Raw genomic sequence first — 22,309 nt, forward strand, 5'->3', positions numbered from 1 at the left:
ACCGTGAGCATCACGATAGTAAGCGTGAGTGACACTCCGAAAACGCTCCTGACCAGCAGTGTCCCATATCTGAGAGAGAAGGGAGGAAGGAAGAGCAGGATGAACAGAACATTGGTTGGCATAGTGAACAACTAAATAGATAGATTAATAGCTTAGCAGTTTAGCAACTAAATCTAAAACAGCATCTTTATGTTAAGACAAATTCTGCATTGAGTGTGGAGGTTGGAATTTGTAGAACACAAAGCCAAAAGGCTAATTAAGTGATTACAAGCATATATACATATATATATACATACATATATATATATATATATATATATAGGGTAGGGAGCGGTTTGACCGGTAAATTGAGAGCTTCGCTTTTACACTCAGTTCTCTCTTCACCACGACGGACCAGTGCAGTGTCCGCATCACTGCGGCCGCAGCACCAATCCGTCTGTCGATCTCCGGCTCCCTTCTCCCATCACTCGCGAACAAGACCCCGAGATACTTGAACTCCTCCACTTGAAGCAGGAACTCATCCCCGACCCAGAGTGGACACTCCACCCTTTTCCGGCTGAGAACCACGGCCTCAGATTTGGAGGTGCTGATCCTCATTCCTGCTGCTTCACACTCGGCTGCGAACCGTTCCAGTGCGAGCTGGAGTCCCTCACCCGATGAAGCCAACAGAACCACATCATCCGTGAAAAGCAGAGATGAGATTCTGAGGTCACCAAAGTGAAAGCCCTCAGCCACTTGGCTGCGCCTAGAAATCCTGTCCATTAAAATTATGAACAGAATCGGTGAGAAAGGGCAGCCCTGGCAGAGCCCATCACCCACCAGGAACGAGTCCGACTTATTGCCAGCAATGCGAACCAAGCTCTTGCAATGGTTGTATAGGGATCAAATGGCCCGTAGCAATGGGCCAGACACCCCATTCTCATGTAGCACTTCCCACAGGATACCCGAGGGACACGGTCGAATGCCTTCTCCAAGTCCACAAAACACATGTAGACTGGTTGGACAAACTCCCATGCACCCTCAAGTATCCTTGAGAGGATGAAGAGCTGGTCCAATGTTCCGCGACCAGGACGAAAACCGCATTGTTCCTCCTGTATCTGAGGTTCAACTAGCGTACGAACTCTCCTTTCCAGCACCCTGGCATAGACTTTCCCAGGGAGGCTGAGGAGTGTGATCCCCCTGTAGTTGGAACACACCCTCCGGTCCCCCTTCTTAAAGATGGGGACCACCACCCCAGTCTGCCAGTCCAGGGATACTGCCCCTGATCTCCACGCAACATTGCAGAGGCGTGTCAACCAGGACAGCACTACAACATCCAGAGCCTTCAGGAACTCAGGGCTGACCCCATCAACACCAGGGGCTCTGCCACCAAGGAGTTGTTTAACTGCCTCAGTGAACTCGCCCCAGAGGTCGGGTCATCACCCTCATCCCCAGACTCTGCGTCCTCCTTGGAAGACGTGTCAGTGGGATTAAGGAGGTCCTCGAAGTATTCCTTCCACCACCCGACAATTTTCTCAGTTGAAGTCAGCAGCGCTCCGCCAGCACTATACACAGTGCAGGTAGAGCACCGCTTTCCCCTCCTGAGACGCCTGACCGTTTGCCAGAATCTCTTCGGGGCAGTCCGAAAGTCTTTTTCCATGGCCTCTCCGAACTACTCCCACACCCAGGTTTTTGCTTCAGCCACTGCCGAGCCGCATTCCGCTTGGCCTGTTGGTACCTGTCAGCTGCCTCCGAAGTCCCACAGGCTAACCAAGCCCAATAGGACTCCCTCTTCAGCCTGGTGGCTCCCTTCACCTCTGATGTCCACCATTTGGTTCGGGGATTACCACCACGACAGGCACCAACCGCCTTGCGGCTGCAGCTCAATGCAGCAGCTTCGGCAATGGAGATGCTGAACATGGTCCTTTCAGACTCAATGTCCCCCGTCTCCCTCGGAATGCTGTTGAAACTCTGCCGGAGGTGCGCGTTGAAGATCTCACGGACTGGGGCCTCCGATAGGTGTTCCCAGCACACCCTCACTACGCATTTAGGTGCACCAGGTCTGTCCAGCGTCCTCCCCCGCCACCTGATCCAACTCACTACCAGGTGGTGATCAGTTGACAGCTCAGCCCCTCTCTTTACCCGAGTGTCCAGAACATATGGTCGCAGGTCTGGTGATACGATTACAAAATCGATCATCGACCTGCGGCCTAGAGCGTCCTGGTGCCACGTGCACTTATGGACACTCTTATGTTCGAACAAGGTGTTTGTTATGGCCAAATTGTGATTTGCACAGAAGTCCAATAACAAAACACTGCTCAGGTTCAGATCAAGGAGGCCGTTCCTCCCAATCACGCCCGTAAAACAATAAAAAACAGACTAGGAAAAAATAGCGTCTGTGGAAGAGATGTGGAAGAGAAGGACACAATTACAAATGACCAAAAAGAACAAATTCTCTTCTCGCATTTGACAAAAAAAATCGTCATGATTCCCAAGATGTGAAAATATTCTGTGAACTGATGAGACAAAAGTTTTGGAAAGTTTGCAGAATATCTTCCATGAGAATGTCTGGCCATTCATTTGTGTCCTTAAGCTCAAACACATTTGGGTTATGCAGCAGAACAATTACCCAAAACACACCAGCAAGTCTAAATGGCTCAGACAAATAAAATGAAGGTTTTAGAGTAGCCTAATCAAAGTTTCACAGGAAATCCAGTCCTTTCTAAGCTCCAGCTCCAGCCTTTTGTTAATGTATTAAATTCATTTTGCACTACAAAAATTCTACACACACCTCCTAATGACGAAGTGAAAAACGTTTGGTTGAACTTCTTGCATATTTAATTAAAATGATGCTCAATACTCTATAATTACAGACTCAAGTCTTTTTGAGTTGAAGAGACATCCGACACATGATCAGTGGAAACAGAATCTTATATACACATTTTTGTTTTTTATTTTTAATACATTTGTAAGAATTTAAAATGAATGTAATCTATTTTGGAATAAAGCTGTAACACAATAGAATGTGGAACAAGTAAAGATGCAGATGCACTGTATATTCAGGTTTCTACTGAACGTCACATAGTCACAGTCCACTGACTCAAGTTTTATAGAGGATGCTGTTTATCAAATTTAACTCCTCTGAACATTACCATTCTTCCCTTGTACTGAAGAAATCATTAACGGCCTTCACTCTTTAATGTTATCCCATATTTCTCCTTTTCTGGTACCTGCTGTTGTAACTTGTGTTATCACTCACCAAAACAGCTTGCACTTTCTTGAATGAATCTCCAGCATGTGATTAATTGGTTTTGCTCTCACTTTTATACTTCTTTAATTCCATTTACTCCATTCAGTCAATTTTAACTAATGAGAAAAACCAACTAAAATAGATCAAACATTTTAGATATGTCTCTACAGGTGATCCCGTCATCATCGGAGACATGTCAAATCAAGAACATGAGCCAAAGTAGAACCAAATATGCTAAAATGACACCTATGATAAAACATCCTAGTGCAGATAAGGATGTTTTATCATAGGTGAGTGCGTTATAATGAAAGTAGTCTACAGCGAATCAGAAGTGGATTTTTTTTACTGCTTTCTGCTATACACGTGTAAGGATAATTATTGAGTTCTTGTACCTACAAGACCCAATGTTAATATTAAATGAGCTTGAAAGTTGTACAGTTGTTGCTTATCAGCACAGACTGACTCAGACTAATTGCAACATGATGGCAATCTGTCCGCATTTATAAATCAAACATTAGTTGCAAATCTTTGTAAGTCTGTCTGAGAGCGATTGCAGTCAGTCCCAGTTAGGCAACCTGTGCAATCATCTTACAATCAAAAACACTTTTCCCAAGGTTTGTGGTCTTACACGTTAAACCTGTGGGCGACCAGTTGGTGCAACTACCAAGCTACCAATGCAAAAACATTCAGAGCAGTTAATGGATAACCAGCAACTTTTCTTAGTTTCATGAAGGCTATCATCCCGTTTTTACCTGTGTGTGACTCAACCATAAAACAATATTACAGGATTTTTGAAAAGTTTTAAAGATTTGACTGAATTACTTGATTTTTTTTTTTACTGCCATAAACATTTTGGTAATAGTGCAGCTTAAACTCAGCAGTCACATTTCCACTTATGCTATAATGTAATTAGTCTAAAGATACGTCAAGTTTCATTAAACTAATTCATGAAGTATCACCTGAAATATGCCATCTGACACACAGACAGATGGATGAACATGGATGGATTAAAGATGAGAAAGATAAAGAGAGAGAGGGAGAGAGCGTTAGCATTGTGTAATTGAGGTGCAAAAAACCATCAGACAGTAGCTAATGCGGTTTTGGAACGGCCAAGAGTCATTGGTCTCTCTCTGCCTGTCTGTGTCTTTTGTTGATAACTTCCAGGCTTGATAATCTGATGGAAAGTCTGCAATTCCCTCATGTGTCTTCAGTCAGGCAGAGCGGCAGGCTAATTGACTGATAGAGATTAACTAAGGCCCCATTAAGTCATCATTTGCACTTTTTGCCCCTCCCATAGCAGGAAATGAAGATGTATGGGAGACGTATTTTACACCATGGATAATAGTTGCTGGAGATTTATTATTAAAAAAATAACCCACACGTACGTTTGGACAGGAATGGGGGAAGAAAAAGAAGATTTATTCGTTTTAAAGAGAGATATTGTGGATTTGGGTTCTTACCTGCAGTTTGACCTTCACAGCATCAATGGTCATAACTTTATTCTGAAAGACAAAAGAGAAAAATGATAAATGCTAAAACACAGCTGTAGACAGAAAGCCAGAAAGCCAGGTAACAAGACAAAGGGGAAAAAAGTCAAACAGTGATAAGAACTTTTGCTACAAGCGCATAAAAAAACAGAATACAGAGGCATCAGAGTGAGACTAAATGATGCTTTCAGGTACTGCTGAAGGAATTTGTTTGATTCCCAGAAGAAGAGCTTAGAAAGTAAGACAAGCTATGCATGCAAAGGCTGATGTATTACAGTCGGCTTACTGTGACCACCGTTGTTGTAATAAGGGCTTGGCCTCTGCTGTAAGGCTCTCTTTTATCACTGTGATATTGCCAGCACACTGTACTATCTATAGCTCTATGCGTGTACACCTTTTGTTATGATGAAGCCTTTTGTTTCAGGGAGTTGCATCATTTACCCGCATGACTACTGTCAAAGCACATGCGCAAACACAAATACAAAGGCGTCTCAGTACTTCTGCCATGTCACGTTATGCAGAAAGTGTTAATGGTCAGTGATGGCAGCCACTCCTGCATGTTCTGCAGTTCTTTTAGTGTAAACAGGGAACTTTTCCATCAATGCAGGGAGTGCGATAATACTGGCAATGCACACACCTCTTTGGTTGGGACACAACAGGAATCTCAGCAACCGTTTCCACTCTTTCAAGCAGATACAGGTAAAAAAAAATTACATCAGGGAAGCCAATTTCCACTTGGTTCAAAGCCCTTAAAAACCTGTTTTGCTCTGCATTTTTAGAATGTCTTGCCACCCCAGTGCAAATATGATCTTTGACACATCACCATCCACTTTGTACTTGATGGGATGTCGCCGCAACACATGAGCTTTGATGTTGTTCTCCTTCGCTATAGTCTCGGCAGTTGCTTGCCCTACACCCAAACGCTGAGGGTACAGGGACTCCATAAACTATTCCTTTGTTGATGAGCCCAAATCATTTGGTATTCTGTGGCATGCTTTGTGCTCTCTGTGGGGTGAAACCACCAAGAGTTCTGCAGCTGGATAAGCAGTATCAGTTGCTTTGTGGCAAAAACAAAAATCCAAGAAAAACAAGTGCTTTCTGAAAGGAAAGATGATGGGTATAAAAACTTTGAGTTCTTTCTAGTTCGTAGAGTTGTCACAAGGGAAATAAACTCAGGAGCAAAAATGGGTTGAATTAATGATGTTTATTGGCTTGCTCAAGGTCAATATTGGAAACCAGACATGCCTGTAGAAACATATCCTGCCTACTAAAGTTCGTCTTTAAATAACACTACTAATATGCACCAGGAAATAAGTGGCAGTTTTGCTCAAATGAAAATATGACGAAGATGCTTCAGATACTCCAGATTTCTAAATACATCCAATCTAAAACCAAAGCCTCCGTTCTAATTTTATATTCCTTAGGTCTGGCACTTATGGACTGATGTAAGACAATCAATATGTCTGAACAAGAAGTTTCAAATCTTTGCAAACGACCTATTTTTGGCTCAATGCCGAACTCTGGGATTCTAACTGTCTGCTTGAGAATTATTTTGGCTCTTGCGACAGCTTAATGTACACTGCTGAAACACTCAAAGAAGCAACGTCTGGAGCTTTAAAAACAATCTACAAAACAGTGCAGTTGTACATTTCTTGAAAAAGCATTGTTGTGTGAGGTCTTTCACAAACTCTTCTCTGTCTCTTCTTAGTCATTCTATATTTCAGTGTACAAAGGTGACTATTCTTAGAGCAAATGTGTCCCTGCAAAAGTGCAACAACATTAAGCTTTCGTATTTTGCATATTTATTTTTGATTGATTCATCTGTACCTTATCACATTTCATAATAAAAATAGCACCTTCTCAGAAACTGTTGTAAGTTGCAGGTCAAGTCATGGTTACCCACAGAAAGATGCCAATTTACTGCAGAAAGCAGGCTTACTAACACTTAAAGAACCAGCTGGAAGCTGAATACCAGTAGCTGTAAACAGATAAAATTTCTACAGACCTTCTACAAAAATATGTTCAATGATTGTATAAAAAAATATGTAGTAGTCTCCAGCTGTGAGTCCATGGTGAAACCTGCATTTTTAAAAATAACCATATATCTATTTAGATTAAAGTCTTACGAAATATGGTACGATCAATTGTATTAAATTTCAATTTAGATTAATATAGATGATAGATTAGTGTGTGAATTAGGGTTTTGCTGAGTTATGAATGATAAATAAGTGTCTTTACTTTCATAGTCAGAGCCCCTCAAGCTCAGTTTCCAAAAACTCAACATTAAACAGTCAACAGAAGGAAAACAATGCAGTATTATATAAAAAAAAAAAGGATACACAATGTAAAGATATAGTACATGATATACAGTTCTTAACCACAGCTGTTCATGTTTATCATTGCACAGATAATTTTTCTATTAAAGTTTTAAAACACGAAGAGGTGAACCTATACATGTTTTATAAGTCTTTGTCCAATTCCAAACTAGCTAGCCTATGTAGTAAGCTAGCTAGCCAGCCACTAGCAGCTAACTGAATAGCTCGCTTATCATAAACTGAATTTCTAACCACCTCGTGTTGCCTAGTTATGTACTTGTGGGTAGCTAAACTGTAGGTTGTTAACTAGTTAGCTATCTACAGCTGATAAACAGCAGATCTTATTTCAAATAAATGTTGATAGCAGAAAAAAATAAGAAGCCTGATTAACCCCAGTCTGAAATCAAAGACTTGTCAAAAATAATTAAGACTTTTTAAAAGGAAATGTCTCACTTTTTTACTGTATAATCGATATTTGCAAAAGGACATTAACAAAAATAACAACAACCACACAAAGAACTATGTCAAAAAATATGAGTATGATGCAAAAATTTAACTGAATATTTCTGCAAGCCTGCCCTTCAGCATAGAAACAGAAACTTTTTCTAAGGGTTCTGCAAACCCACAGGTTGTAGCATGTACTGTAAATCTGTTGACCTTTCCATTTCCATTTTGATGGATGAATGTGTGTGAATGTTTAAGAGCCAACACATGAGCAGCAGGCACAAAGGACAACTTAGCTTTTTGCTTTCAGCAGCAGGACCACTCTGAGAAAAATGAAAAAATGAACAGGTTAGTTTGACCAAAAGTGAAAAAAAACCTCATCAGAATCACAGTCAGAGACCTAAAGGCGAATCTTTTGAGTCACAAGTGAAACAAGAAAGGAACTGACCGCTGAATTGTGTGATCTGCTGCTCCACTTTTAGCTGTTGAAAAATTGAAGTTATGATTGCTTTCCACCTGTGGATGAAAAAGCCCTTTTCACTGAGGTGGCATCTCCTGACTCTCAATCACAACTAACAACTGTGGGCAGACTGCCACATCAGACAGCAAGGAAACCGATTTTTAAGGAAAGAAAGCTGCAAAATATAAGAGGGCCAGTGGTTTCATAAGTTAAAGCATATACCTAAGTAACACACACAAAATCAAGGCTCCTAATAGAGCCTAATATTTTCTGAGTAGGTCAAAGCTGATTAGTGAATTCGTCTGGGAGCCACAAATCACAGGCTAGCATGTGTGTAGGCAGTCGCATCCACAGGGCATAAATGAATATAAGCTAATTACAAGAGCAAATAATGCATAAATATTTGGTCACTCTACTTAATGTTGCATAACTAACTTTTAATTTTCATACTGATCTCTGCTTTGCAGTTAAACTGTAGACACAGAAACTGTGTTTTGGGGTTTGAAGCCTTGAGCAATTGACCCATTCACTAACAGTATTCTTCCCCTCATTCTTAATGCATTTCATCCATATTACATGGGATATTGTGAGTTGGAGTTAGTTTACTTTACAAATGGAAACCACTTACTAGCTCCTACGCCTCATTTTGACTGCATTAAAGGGCACTTATGCCTGGAAAGAATAGTTGCTCAAGGGCAGCCTCTGGAAGCAAACAGTGAGGTTATGGAATGCAGAACTGTTTATGCACACAGAAGCTTCTTCCAGTGCTGAGTTGTTCTAGCAAGATATAGCAGCTTGTAACTAATAACTGATCTAATTCATTGTCAGTGGCTGCAAATAAGCACAATGATATTTGAGTGTTTTGTTACAAAGATACCATCACTTCCTGTCCGAAATGTGGGTAGAGGTTTTTAGATCACTCAAAACTAAAACCAAAGCCATCAGAGTAGTATTGACATATGGGGCATAACCCGTTCAGTTTTTCTATAAGCTGAAATAGAGCTAGCATCTAGCAGGAATCACGTGTTCGTGCATATTCCTGGTGGATTATTTTGGGACATGAAAGCTGTATTACTACTGGTTACGTTGTCACGGTAAATTGTAAACGGACTGGTTCTCATATAGTGCTCTTCTACTTTACTTGAGCACTCAAGGTGCTTTCATACATATTCACATAAGCACTTTTTCACCTAAGTGCTTTCTATCTAATATTCACACACATTCACACCCCAACACCAACTTGGGGTTTAGTATCTTGCCCAAGTATATTCTGGCATGCAGAATATACTCACACCCATCTGTGCGGTGTTTTGCTTTAAAACCTTTCTTACAGTTCAGTTCAAAGGCAGATGCTTAGATTCCCCACCACCAAAACACTATATGGTCATGACCAAGGGTCAAAAACTAGAACATGAATACTTTTTAGCAACAGGGCTGGGATACAGGAACACTGCAATACAAACAGATCCAGGCAACACCGCACATCTGACTGGCTCAAAAAACAACTCAATATGTCCATGTCACTATCTGACAGGCTCAATATGTCCGCTGTTGAGAACAGCTATCAATCACCAATGATAACAATCTGGTTCTGTCCATCACTGACTGACATTCAATGTCGAGGCTGGCCGACAATTAAAAGTGTAACACTCACCTTAGCACGTGTCAAAGACTTTACGAGTCCTTCTGTGTTTATCCTAGCCCACAGACTCCAGATAAAGGACAAGTTCATAGCGACTGCAGTGTCACCAGGCAACGTTTCACCTCTGCTATCGTTTTGTTTTAAAAGCTGACGGGCCAAGAGTCGTTTACCAAACTTTATCATACCTTTAGACTCTAATGTCGATCATAATAAAATGAACATTATGCTTTAGCCAAAGAAAATATAAAACTTGGGGCTGACAATAATAATAAAGTCATTAAGTTTACCAAGACGTCAAGTGGCAACATCTCCATTAATATATTTTCAGCTCAAATTCAATCCAGAATAGACATCACCAGTCACGTATTTACAGAACAGAGGTTTTTCACTCTATCTGCCAAAATAGACACAGACCTCCAGAGACAGAACATTATCAAATATGGATTATGATGAGTAAACCAGAGGCTCAATTTGCTAACAAATAATGCAAATGTAGAGAAACCGACTTTAACTTTAAAGAACAATTTGACCCAATTCAAAACTAAGAAAACTCTAAGACTGCCCACCATGACTGGTACATACAACCCACCTTATCTCCGTCACTGTACTATTTCGGTTTCTTAGTTCCTATGTTTAATATGAAATTGTTTTATTCTCAGATTAAAGAAGACAACAAGTTGTTTTCCCATAAATTTCTCTACACCCTGGTTTCGTTTTCAATAAACGGACAAATCTAACTTAACAGCTCTGCTTAAGTTTGCTATAAACATTATGTTTGCTGAACTACTTTTACACTTAATTCCACCACCTAGGCAAACAGATATCCACCCTGATAACTATTAGATTTTTAAAAATTAAGGTCTTAATTCTCAGTGCTGCCTCAGTGTTTGTAAGCTAGTCTGCCAGTTATAGATCCAGATCTTTAAGGAGCCTGATTCCGAAAGCATATTAACAGTTTTGAATTGGGACCTGAACTGGATCCAACCTGGATCTGAGCCTATGATGTGCACCATGGACCTAAACCAATGAGTTCTTAATGGGTACAACTTTAAAATATAACTAATCAACAACTTAAGAGAAGCAGAAGTTAAAGGGTGAATTTATAGCTGAGCACCTATGGCTTCTACAAGCTGAAGGAGCAACACTGCTTTAAACTTAAACTCTATTTGCAATAGTTGATGTCTGTAAACGCACACATGAGCTTCCTGAGTACAGAAAGGAGGAAATACCCAATGTGAGGGTCTCTTGGTAAATAAGAGAGGGGAACTGGAAAGAAAAAAATTAGACCCAGTGGCACGGACCAATAAAACATATAAATAAATGCAAAAACACCTTTAAATTCAAGAGTTATGGTGCGGTTCAATGGGCCAGAGGGTTTCAGAATTTTCAGTGTTTAATTTTTAATCCATTACTAGTAGTAATAATCAATAACATTGCCACATTGCATTGCCAAACAGTACTTGAGTTAAAATGACAGATAGCAAAGACAAGTTCATTTGCTGCTTCTGCGCCGCCAAGGGAAAGTTCACTATTCACCCGTCCAGGTGCAGATGTTACAGCGTTTTCAGCAATTATGAGTAACCAGTAAGCGCTATGTAGAGTTGTTTGTTTGTTTTTATTTTATACAAAAAGCCACGCATGAAATGTCTGTGTTACTCTCTGATCGCAGGGACTGGAAGTAGGAATGTGACTCACAGTGTTACTAATGATTTTTTTTTTTACTTTAAAGGAGTAAAGATGTTAGCAGCACTGTGTGTAGGCTGGGTGTTTATATAACTGTGAACCAGTCTGCAGAGCAAACCTGCAGAGTGCTTCTGATACAAAATCTGAAATCCAGGACATCCGCCATTTAGAAGCAACTTGTAAATGTAGGCTTTTCACTACATACTTTAGTTCTCATAACACAAAATTAAAAGGATGCCATATTGTTTGATGGAAATGAAAATTATCAACCCACACAATGCTAAATTCAAAGACACCCCAAAAATCAAAATGAAAAAAAAAAAAATGCAGTGCATTTTGACAAAATTTCATTGCAGCAACTCAAAAAGGTACTTTTGAGTTTCTATGGCCCCTCGTGCTTGTATGCATGTCTAACAATGACAAATTGTGTCCTGGGGGATCTCCTCTCAGATCTGGACCAGGGCATCACTAAGTTCCTGGACTATCTGAGGCTGAACCTGGTGGCATCAGGTGGATTGAAACATAATGTCCTAGAAGTGCTCTATTGAACTTAGGTAAAATAGATAATAAGATAGGTAAAAGTAGGGGCAGTCAATAGCATCAATTCCTTTATCCTCCAGGAACTGCCTGCATCCTCTCACCACATGTGGCCGGGCATTGTCGGCTACATGTGGTGGCTCATTGCCCTCAGTCACACAGGCTGGTTGCAAGGGAAAGATGTGTATCCCCTTAACAGGTTTCGAGTGGTTGCTGAAGATTCCTGCAGTTGCTATGAAATCAGCTGGTAAAGTCTAGTCACGCATCAGTTACCCCTGATAACCACCAGGTGTTAGGGGAAAAGTGTGCATTTCATTTAATGAAGTAACTGATAATTGATCTCTGGGCCAGGTAGCTATGGAGCACGTTATGAGGCACTCTATCCTGGAAATATGGAAATGACCGATACCAAACACTGTTTCATAAAAGAAAAGATCAGCAAACAGCATTGGATATTTAAGACAGAAGAAGAATTTGAGTGATTTCCGTTCCACTTCTCACGTGTACACCACTTTGTGTTGGTCTTTCATGTAGAATTCCAATAAAATCGATTCATGTTTGTGGCTGTAATGTGACAAAATGTGGGAAAGTTCAAGGGGGCCGAATACTTGTGCAACTGTATGTAGTTTTACATAATATAAAACTATTCAACAATATAACACACAATATATAATATATAATACGATTCGATTATATCATCGATAAATCACAGAATTGACCATTAAAAACGAAAGGCAATTTATCTTTATGACATCTTGCAAAGAGAAAATGAAGTGTAATTAAAAAAAATGAAAAATTCCCTTTAGAGTGAAGATTTTAAGAAACTTCATTTCTCTCTTTAGAAAGCATTGGAGATTTTGTCTTTTGTGCCATCTTGGGTGCAGCGTGTAATGGTAAATACAACTATTGTTGTTGTCAAATGAATTTTCAAATGTACCATTTTACAAAAAATCTAAAAAATTTAATAAAATAAACAAATAAATTGGTGACTGTTTGGTGACTGCATTGCATTTTCTTCTATATTCTGCAATCTTTTGAAACTTGTGTTGAGTAAATTGTTGCTCAGCACTTGAGGGGATTGCACAGTTGCACAAGTCACCTGATATGAGGCAACCTTTCTGCAAACAGTTGTAGTTTGACTTGGGACAGACTACAATCACAGATTGTTGAAGGTTTTCAAATAATTGCTGTCTAAATACAGACTCTTGCAATCAGTCTGAATAAGTATTTATCAATCAGCACAACTGGCTGCTAGCTGGTGGTATTTGGGGTTATTACCCTATAGAACAGGCAGATCGCAAATGTAAGTTAAATGCAACTTTCTCTCCATGTAGACGGCCACAGATACGTGATTTGTTAGAAGCTGACACCAAAAAAGGTGATACTTTCTAAGGTGTAACTGATATGTATGGCAGAAAGAAAGTGACACATTTTGGAATGAGCTTTGACAGGCTGACACATTTTCAGAGTACTCTGCAGTGTAGACACCCACATGGTGCCACACAAACTCACGCACAAAGAATATATGCATATTAAACAACAGCAAGTCTGAAAGACTGGCATGTATGTTAAACAACAGCTACCTATACGGAACAGATATAAACATACAAAGACAAAAAGCAGTTGACAGACACAAACACGAAACGACATTTCACACATGCATACGCAGACTAGGAATCAAACACCTACACACAATCCTGAGTTACTGACAAATAAGCATTAATATTCAACAGCAGCCCTGAGCTACCTGTCAATCAACCTGTTTGCCTGACCAGTCCCTGTTTTCAATATATTTGAGTAATTAGAACTCCCATGAAGTCTCCCACTTGAAGAAAAGAAAAGCTCAAACCACTCATGGACTAATCAACACAAACACTTATTCCACGCCAAAAACACTCCGGCTACCAGCAAAGAGTTGCAGCACATTCAGTCTGTACCTTCATGTAAAACCAAATCAAAGCTATAATAAAAAATACAATTCATGCCCAGTGGTGCAAACTGTGTTCTTTTGTGCATAAAATGACGAACTAAATAAAACAGCTCAGTGGTTCCTTTAATTTATTTCAACAATGTACTCCTCTGGTTTCCAAAAAAAATACCAGTAGTGAGATTTGAGTTTAAGATTAGAGAAAAACAATAACAAAAGCTGCAGGTTAAAAATATGTGATGCGTGTATACCCTGATGAAATCATTTAGCCCCATGAATAGCGTTCACATCAAAATAAATGTACAAATGCCCACATCGACTATAGTCTGTGTTATATATATATATATATATATATATATATATATATATATATATATATATATATATATATATATATATATATATATATAGTATTATTATGAATACACCGTAATAAAATGGGAATGGTTGGTGATATTAAAGTCTTGTTTGTGGCACATTAGTATATGTGAGGGGGCAAACTCCTCAAGATGGGTGGTGACCATGGTGGCCATTTAGAAGTCGGCCATCTTGGATACAACTTTTGTTTTTTCAATAGGAAGAGGGCCATGTGACACATCAAACTTATTGGTAATGTCACAAGAAAAGCAATGGTGTGCTTGGTTTCAATGTAACTTTATTCTTTCATGAGTTATTTACAAGTTTCTCTGTGTTCACAGCCATTGAAATGTCGAAGAGGTTAACACGTGCAGTCCTGCAAATCTGAAGCTAATTCTGGGTAATCAGGTTGAGGATTTAAGATCCATGCTGCCAGTTTATCATGTGCTTGGTTTTCCTGCTTACCTTGTTTTCCTGAGCCACAGTTCTCCTGGACCATCCTTCATACTTACCTTCAGCTTCAGCTCTTCCCAGACAACCTCTCCATTCTGGAAAATACCGTGAACCTCACTGGTCTGCCTTCTCTCTCACCACTTTGGACACAGTGGAACTCAGGTCAGCCAGTCTTTGCTATTACTCACCTGGATGCTCAAAGCCAAGCTCCCCCCAGCTACCAGTAAGCAACATCAGTCATACTCACTTTCCCCGAGTGTCCTTTGCCTCACCATCTTCCTAACCCCATTCTCTTCTCTTCTCAGACGTACCTGCTTCGTTCTAGTCGCACCTGTTAATTCCCAGTTTTCCCTTATTGACCTACGGCCACGTCCCTACGCCACCCATGCCCTGCTCAAGTAACACTTTGCTACGAATTATTCTGTTTTCTTAAATAAACACTGTAAAACGTACTTGCCGTCTCTGTTGTGGTTCTCTGTGTTTGAGTCCAGTTTTGCTATCGGCTTGCGGCCGCTGTGACGGTAGCGCTGCACAATGAGCCTAGGCACACTTGTCGCCAAATTCAGTGATCTGATTGGTCGGATGTTTATTTGCATGGGGGAAAAAAAATCACAAAATCAAGCTTGATCCAAAAAAAGAAATGCTGCAAAAATAACAGCAGTGACGTCTCCTGCTAAGACATAGTGCTACAATTTTACAGTGAACCACATTATTCACACAACTTGATTTATTGAACATTTTCTTCATGCAAGTCCAGAAGATTGTAAAAAGTACATAAATGGGTTTCTAGTATAAAGAGATATTTGCTTCAATATAGCAAATCTTTACTCCCTGGAAACATCACTGAATACAGTATAAACATTGCACCAACACAAGCTAGCATGTTTCCATGACCTTCTCAACACCGTTCCCTAACATTGCTTACTAGGTTTACCCTGAAAATGAAGCAACACGATTGCTACATGTGTTAGCATATGTCATCTATAGCACTGAGACACTGAGAGTGACTTTATAAGACTGAGACTGAGTACTGCAGTCTTCATGTAAAGCATTTTTAAAATAAAAGCATGCAAGACAGTCAAAACTGTTTTACCACAGGATGTCTGTTTCCAGGATCATTCTGAGCAAGCTGGATATTCTGGGGGGCTATAAGTAGAGAATTGGAGGGGGTCAAATTGTTATTGTTGCCTGGAGTTAACAACAAACTGAATTTGGAATGCAAATGCCAGTTTCTGCTGTGAGACAGTGCTCCAGCTTTCTTCGCCCACCATCAACCCCAAGTACCTCCCACCAGCTGTAAGGCAATTCATTGATGTTTCTTTTCATTCTTTTAAAAAGCATTCATCTCAGAGTGCCACCCAGCAGTTTTGTTATCACAGCGTAAATGGAAAGATATTTTGTGGTAGTAGTTGAAGCTTTCCTCAAAAGCTGTGAGGAGGAATACTAATGCATCCATGCAACGTGGACTATAAAAATATCACTCACTATCCAATATAAAATAAATTACAGTTGCAACAGTTATTTCAAATTATAATCATTCATTAATTTAGTATTTAATAAAAATATAATGAACATTTCTGTAAGATGAAGTCAGTCAGCAGCAAAGTGATTATCACAATGAATCCTGACCTAGAATCTGTAAACATGTTCAGCACAGATTGAATTCCTGAAGCATAGAAATCCTCACTCATAATGGCGGAAAGTGTCAGCAAGGTATGACACAGCTAGCAGACAGCTGTATTGACTCAACTCACTTTATAGCACTTTTTCTAAAGGCTTGAACATTGACCTGCCAAATTGATATTTAGAGTAGAAAAGCAGGTGCTTATCTGGCAAAAAGCAGCAGATCAGACAAACTTGACAGACGTAAACAAAACCGTCAGCATTTGGCTTTCAGCTGCTGTTCATTTTCTCAGCTTCTGCCTCACTGTCAGGAGGTAAACTGCGAAAAAGCATGTAAGCTCCCACGAGCTCCTAAAACAAACACACGTGTCTCAGCAGCCCACTGCCTAATTAGCGCAGACATAATGAGACTTAATTAGGCTCTTCAAGTTTTCATGTAGGAAACAAGCGAAAGGTATGAAAAATTAGGGAAAAATAAAAACCCAAAAGTGCCTCTGCGAGAGATGAATACAGAAACTACTGTAGGCAGTTATTTGACAAAGACAGATGTAGTCTGTAGCAGTTACTGAAATCAAAAGTTCAGAAATAAAAGAAAGTCATTTCCTTTCGCTGGCCTTGGGTTCAAATAAAGCACTGTAGCATGAACACCCACTTTGCTCCGCTGTCAGAGAAATCGGTCCTGACAAAGTCTGCAAAGAAAATATGCCTAATGAAGGACCTTTAACAGTGATGAGAGCAAAATGAAATCACTGAATCGCTCGTCTCGCACACCTTAATCATCGTAATATGCTCGACTGATTTTGATTGGGAAGAGACTGTTCTCTTAGACTGGATGCCTATACCGGAATTCATAAAGAAATCTATCTTCCCTTTACCCTTTTTTCTCCCACCGCTTCTTTTCCAGCTTCAAAATTATTTGAAATGTTCACACATTCACTCTGGACTCGGTTAATGTCGCAAATATGACATAAAATCAGCCTGTTAATTGATTAGTAGGAGAAGAAAGTCATACATTTCTCTCACTTTCTTCCAGTCGACTTCAGAAACGTCTAACATACCCTGCTGCTCTGCTCTGTTTCTAATCGCACTCCCTAACTCTAAGGGAGTGCGATTAGTCTAACTCTCCCCATGTAGACAAATGCACATCCTAAGTTAGTGCCTAAAACACTTGGAGCGCCCTGCCACGAGCATTCAAACACATATGCGTGCGTATTTGTTTTCTGGTTTATAATTAACTAGAACATTATGTATCACTGTGTGTAACAGCTGACAAGCCTTTTACACTTTGCTTGTGTGGTGCTGAGATATTTTTGGGTTGCTGGGATGTTTGTGCCTGGGGCATTATCTGTCTGAATCAAAAACCTCTGCAGCTCATGACAACCAAAAGACTCTCTCCAAACAGCGTCACCCTATTTAAAAGGACTGTTAGAGTATGAGTCCTAAAACTGGACGGGATAAGTATTGGTAACTAATGTTGCAGTTCAGCTCCTTTACTTATGTCAGCTACAATGCAGAAATTAGATGTCTCCATATTGGCTTTGTGCCATTTGGTTGTTAGTTTACAGAGAAATTAAACCCCTGTTGGGTGGGTTGCAGTGACATTTTGCCACCTTTGCCAGGCAGAGATTTAAGACCACGTTTCTCCACACCAGTACAGCACTTTGCTCTTAGACCGCTGGCTTATATATTAAACTCCTGAAGATCTACTGTCTCATATTTGATTCAGTACATATGTTTTTTGTGGTTTCTTTTTTTCTTTTTTTTTTGTGGTTCTGAGAATTCACCACCAAAACTGCAATTTTCAAGTTTATTTTCTGCTTTTGAAAGTAGAACGGCTGACAGAGCCTTCAGCTTCTAGGCTCCAGCTCCCAGGCTGCAGGAGACACTATGCTTTTTAAAAAGTAAAGTTTTCAGCCTAACCTTAAAAGTATAGATATAGTTAGAGCTGGTGACAATGAATCCCCCCTTGGTTTCACTGCAATAGCCTAACCCAGCGGTCCCAACCTTTTGTGCGCCACGGACCGGTTTATGTCCGACAATATTTTCACGGACCGGCCTTTAAGGTGTGGCGGATAAATACAACAAAATAAAACTAGTACTACTACCAAAGCAAAGAGAAGATTTATTCATAACACACGGGAAAAGACTCAGGGAAACCAAGTTAACGATAAAAAAACAACGATAAAAATGGATAAAAATCCTGAAAACCATAAATTTCACACCCAAGCCTCAACTCTCGCGGCCCGGTACCAGTCCGTGGCCCGGGGCTTGGGGACCATTGGCCTAGGTTGCTGGGGGCTTCCATGAGTGTTTCTTTTTTACTCACCTCTTTTCATTCTCTGTGTGTTTATACACACATATATGCATTTTAGAATCAGTTATTATTCATCTATAACTCTTTTCTTCACAATGTGTTTTTTGTCCCTGCCCGAGCCTACGTCTGCTGGAGGTTTCTTCCTGTTAAAAGGGGGTTTTTCCTTCCCACTGTCACCAGGTGCTTGCTCATGATAATCTGATTGGGGTTTCTCTTGTTTTCTCTGTATTATTGTAGGATCCTTACCTTACAATATAAAGCGCCCTGAGGCCGCTGATGTTGTGATTACAAATGTGACAATAATTACAAATATCACCTAAGTCAAACAAGTGAAATTGGTTTATACTCATATAAACAAATAGCTGTTTTCTAGTGCAGACTGATGTACAACATACCATGTAAGAACTGGATAAAGATTGATTTACTGCACTAACTTTGTTCTGCTTGCAGTAATGATGCACTAATCTCAGGTAAATGCATATCAAGACTTGTAACAGTAGATCACAGTAAGTGGAGCTAAATTCGTTAGCTTGCTTTAGAAGACATATTCTCCGCTTTCCCTCTTCCTCTTTACTTATGTTGCAGCAGTTTGGCACAGGATGGCTTCCACCCAGCACCTTGCAAAACCAGCTTATCCTGGATTTGTCATCCTCTGCGGCTCTCTGTCTCTCAACTTCCTCTTTTCTTCTCTATCCATCTCCTTCTTTCCCCAAGTGAAATTTTTAATACATCTTTTCGTAAAGTCTCCCAACCCACACTTTCCCTTTCCTTAGTAGCAAACGTCCGTGCTCAGGATCCTTTCTTCCTTATTCCCACTTCGTTTAGATTCCTGCTCCCCCAGGTACTGCTCTGTCATGACCTATGTGATTTCTGTGCAGCTTCACCTGACAATTACTGTTGAACCTTGTGCTCATTTTTGAAACAGCTATGTCTCAAGATGAGACTTTCCTTTTTTCTTTATCCTTCTCTTACTGTAATTCATTCAGGATCTTCCCTGTGTAGACTAGCCACAGCTAATATAAAATATATTTCTCTGCTTCTGAGAAGTCTGGCTTCGGTTTGGATAGCTTTGGGTCCATGGGAGCTCTATCTCGTTCTCCTTTCCTTCTTGTCTTGCAGTCACAAATCTCAGAAAAGATTTAGATTAGTGGGCAGCCAAGCACAGCAAGTCTGACTCGTCCAGGCCTGTGCCGGTCTTCTCTTTCATTCCCAGGAGAAATCTTAAACATTGTTCTAACTCTGTTTCTCCAAAACTTTTAAAAAAGGACTCCCTCATCGCTGCAGTAAAAACATCTAAACTGATACTACAGGTGTGTCTTAAAGGCCTCCATTGCATTGATTATGATAAACACAAAGTGCCAAAATACATTTTTCCATATCTTTGTTCTCACATAAATCAGTTCTCATAGATGCATTAGGAATTCATACTGTAAGTTTTTCTTATAATCAAGGACCTTTACGGCTTTACAGTTAGCTGTTATACTTTTTTAAATTGTTATCCTACGATTTTCATTCTATATGTCATGACTATAGCAGGGGTGTCCAACTCCAGGCCTCAAGGGCCGCTGTCCTGCAGGTTTTTGATGATGCAGGTTTTTGACCCTGAGTCAGCACACCTGAATCAAATGATTAGTTCATTACCAGGCCTCTGGAGAACTTAAGACATGTTGAGGAGGTAATTTAGCCATTTAAGTCAAGTATTTAAATCAGCTGTGCTGGATCAAGGACACATGTAAAACCTGCAGGACACCGGCCCTTCAGGCTGGAGTTGGGCACCCCTGGTCTTTAGGTTTAGACTGGCCTGAACACACATGTTGTTGACTTGACTGAAATGCATCTACAAACATAATATTGTAGATGCACTTGAGCTAATATGTTGATGAAACTTAGTGAACTGCATTAAAACTTTAATGTGAACTTCCTTAATTAACTCAATTAAACTTGTTCAATGTGAACCTTTGTAATTACAAATATAAATATTGTGCATTCAGTAATGAGATTTTTATTTATATATTTACAAAGACAGTATGGTATATAAATTACCAATGACAATGTGATATGCTATATAACACAGTCATAAAGCAACATGGCCCACCAATATTCATGGTGAATTTCAACAGCTAGGCATTTATGTAGTTTACAGCTTGACTAAAAACTTGGATCTAACCATAGACTCCAAGATGAATACCTTCCAGGTCAGTTCCTTAAACCTGTATTGTTTTTCATCCCCACCATTATTTAAAAAAGCCTTTTGGGTAAAAAAAAAAAAAAAAAAAAGTGATTTTAAGTAACTGTGGCTGCAATATCAAGTTCATTTTGTAAATTATTAGAGTCAAAAAGGAGGTTAGACCCCAGTATGCCTTCTGATTGGCAAGTAGTTATCCAATAATATAAGAGAAGTGTCCATCAGTTTCAAAGTCAGATTCGCCCAGTGCTCATGACATCTGATTTCAGAAAGATAATATAGTGGTGGTAGCAACCCTAACCCCAACATTAAATCTTTTGGGGACAAAACAAAACATGACCTTTGTTAGGGAAAAAATATGAATAGTTTTTGACATTAGTTAGAGTGATTATTTCACACTGCTCCCGGGCACTGGATTGGCTGTCCACTGCTTCACTGAGTGAATGGATTAAATGCAGAGAGTAATTTCAGTTCAATTTTATTTATATAGCGCCAAATCACAACAACAGTCGCCTCAAGGCGCTTTATATTGTAAGGCAGACCCTACAATAATACATACAGAAAAAAAACCAACAGTCATATGACCCCCTATGAGCAAGCACTTTGGCAACAGTGGGAAGGAAAAACTCCCTTTTAACAGGAAGAAACCTCCAGCAGAATCAGGCACAGGGAGGGGCGGGGCCATCTGCCATGACAAGTTGGGGTGAGAGAAGGAAGACAGGATAACAGACATGAAAGACAATCCTCCCCCTACAGGGGATTAATAAAGTATACAAAAAACACTTACGCCTTGATTCTTGGGAATAAGAATAAGGGTTGGTTGGTTCTGGACGTAGAAAATTTAGACCTCAGAGGGTTTAATGCAGAGCTGCCACTGAAATCTTCCACATTCCACATTGCCATTATAGTTGTTGCAAATGTAAAGATACTGGTGCAGTCTAGTGGTTTAACATGCACTCACTCGTGTTGTTCAATAGACTTCAAACGTGAATTCATCCTCAAACAACTTACGTGAAATCCTTTCCTCCAGGGTATCCGTAGGTGCTGTTCCAATCCTGTCTGTCTGAATATTAGAACAGCCTCGAAAGAAATTCTAATTTGAAAGTGTGCAGCATGTAATGCCCTAATAAACCATTCAATCCTCAGCCAAACATGATAGCTTTACCAAACAATAGGACTGAAATCCTATTAGAGCATGTCGTGTTCTTGCAATAAGTCCCACTAGGCTCTAAAACTTCTGCTTAAGCCAAAGTGTTATCTTTCCATATTCATAGGACACTGTGCAAGCTCTTTTAAAGTTTTTTCTGAGCACTGTGTGATAATGCTGCAGCATTTTGTTGAGGCTCTGAAATTGTTAAGAGTGTAGAGGCTGACAGCTTGATGAATAGTCACTGTGTATCTCTGCGGTTTGGCTGCTGTTTTTTAGATGCAGCCCACCTCAGCTCGTATGTTCAGGAGGAGAAAGTGTGCGTCTCATAATCAAAAGCTGGGGAGTAAATTAGATTCTCATCTTGGTAGCTGTCGCCTTACTTCATCCACTCCGCCTTTGTTTTGTCGGGAACTGGAGTTTGATTATTGTGATTACTGAGTAGTGCATTTGTCAGAGAATGGCACAAAGGGTGGAGAAGAGAGGAAAAAACGACAGATTAAAAA

The 22,309-nt window shown here is 39.9% G+C and overlaps 1 protein-coding gene across 2 annotated transcripts in view; it reads right to left on the reverse strand.

Moving 5' to 3' along the window:
* Positions 1 to 22,309, reverse strand: part of LOC146513139 (ras-related protein Rab-26-like) — a 132,037-nt gene that overhangs the window by 76,471 nt on the left and 33,257 nt on the right. For both annotated transcript variants that reach the window (XM_085171585.1, XM_085171584.1), the window contains exons 3-4: positions 4,690 to 4,731; positions 3 to 69 (exon numbers count right to left, since the gene is read on the reverse strand). In XM_085171585.1, the coding sequence (XP_085027711.1) occupies positions 3 to 69; positions 4,690 to 4,731 (109 nt within the window). The remainder of the gene's footprint in view (positions 1 to 2; positions 70 to 4,689; positions 4,732 to 22,309) is intronic.

Source organism: Neolamprologus multifasciatus, chromosome 8 (genome assembly GCF_963576455.1).
Source record: "Neolamprologus multifasciatus chromosome 8, fNeoMul1.2, whole genome shotgun sequence".
Taxonomy (NCBI): Eukaryota; Metazoa; Chordata; class Actinopteri; order Cichliformes; family Cichlidae; genus Neolamprologus; species Neolamprologus multifasciatus.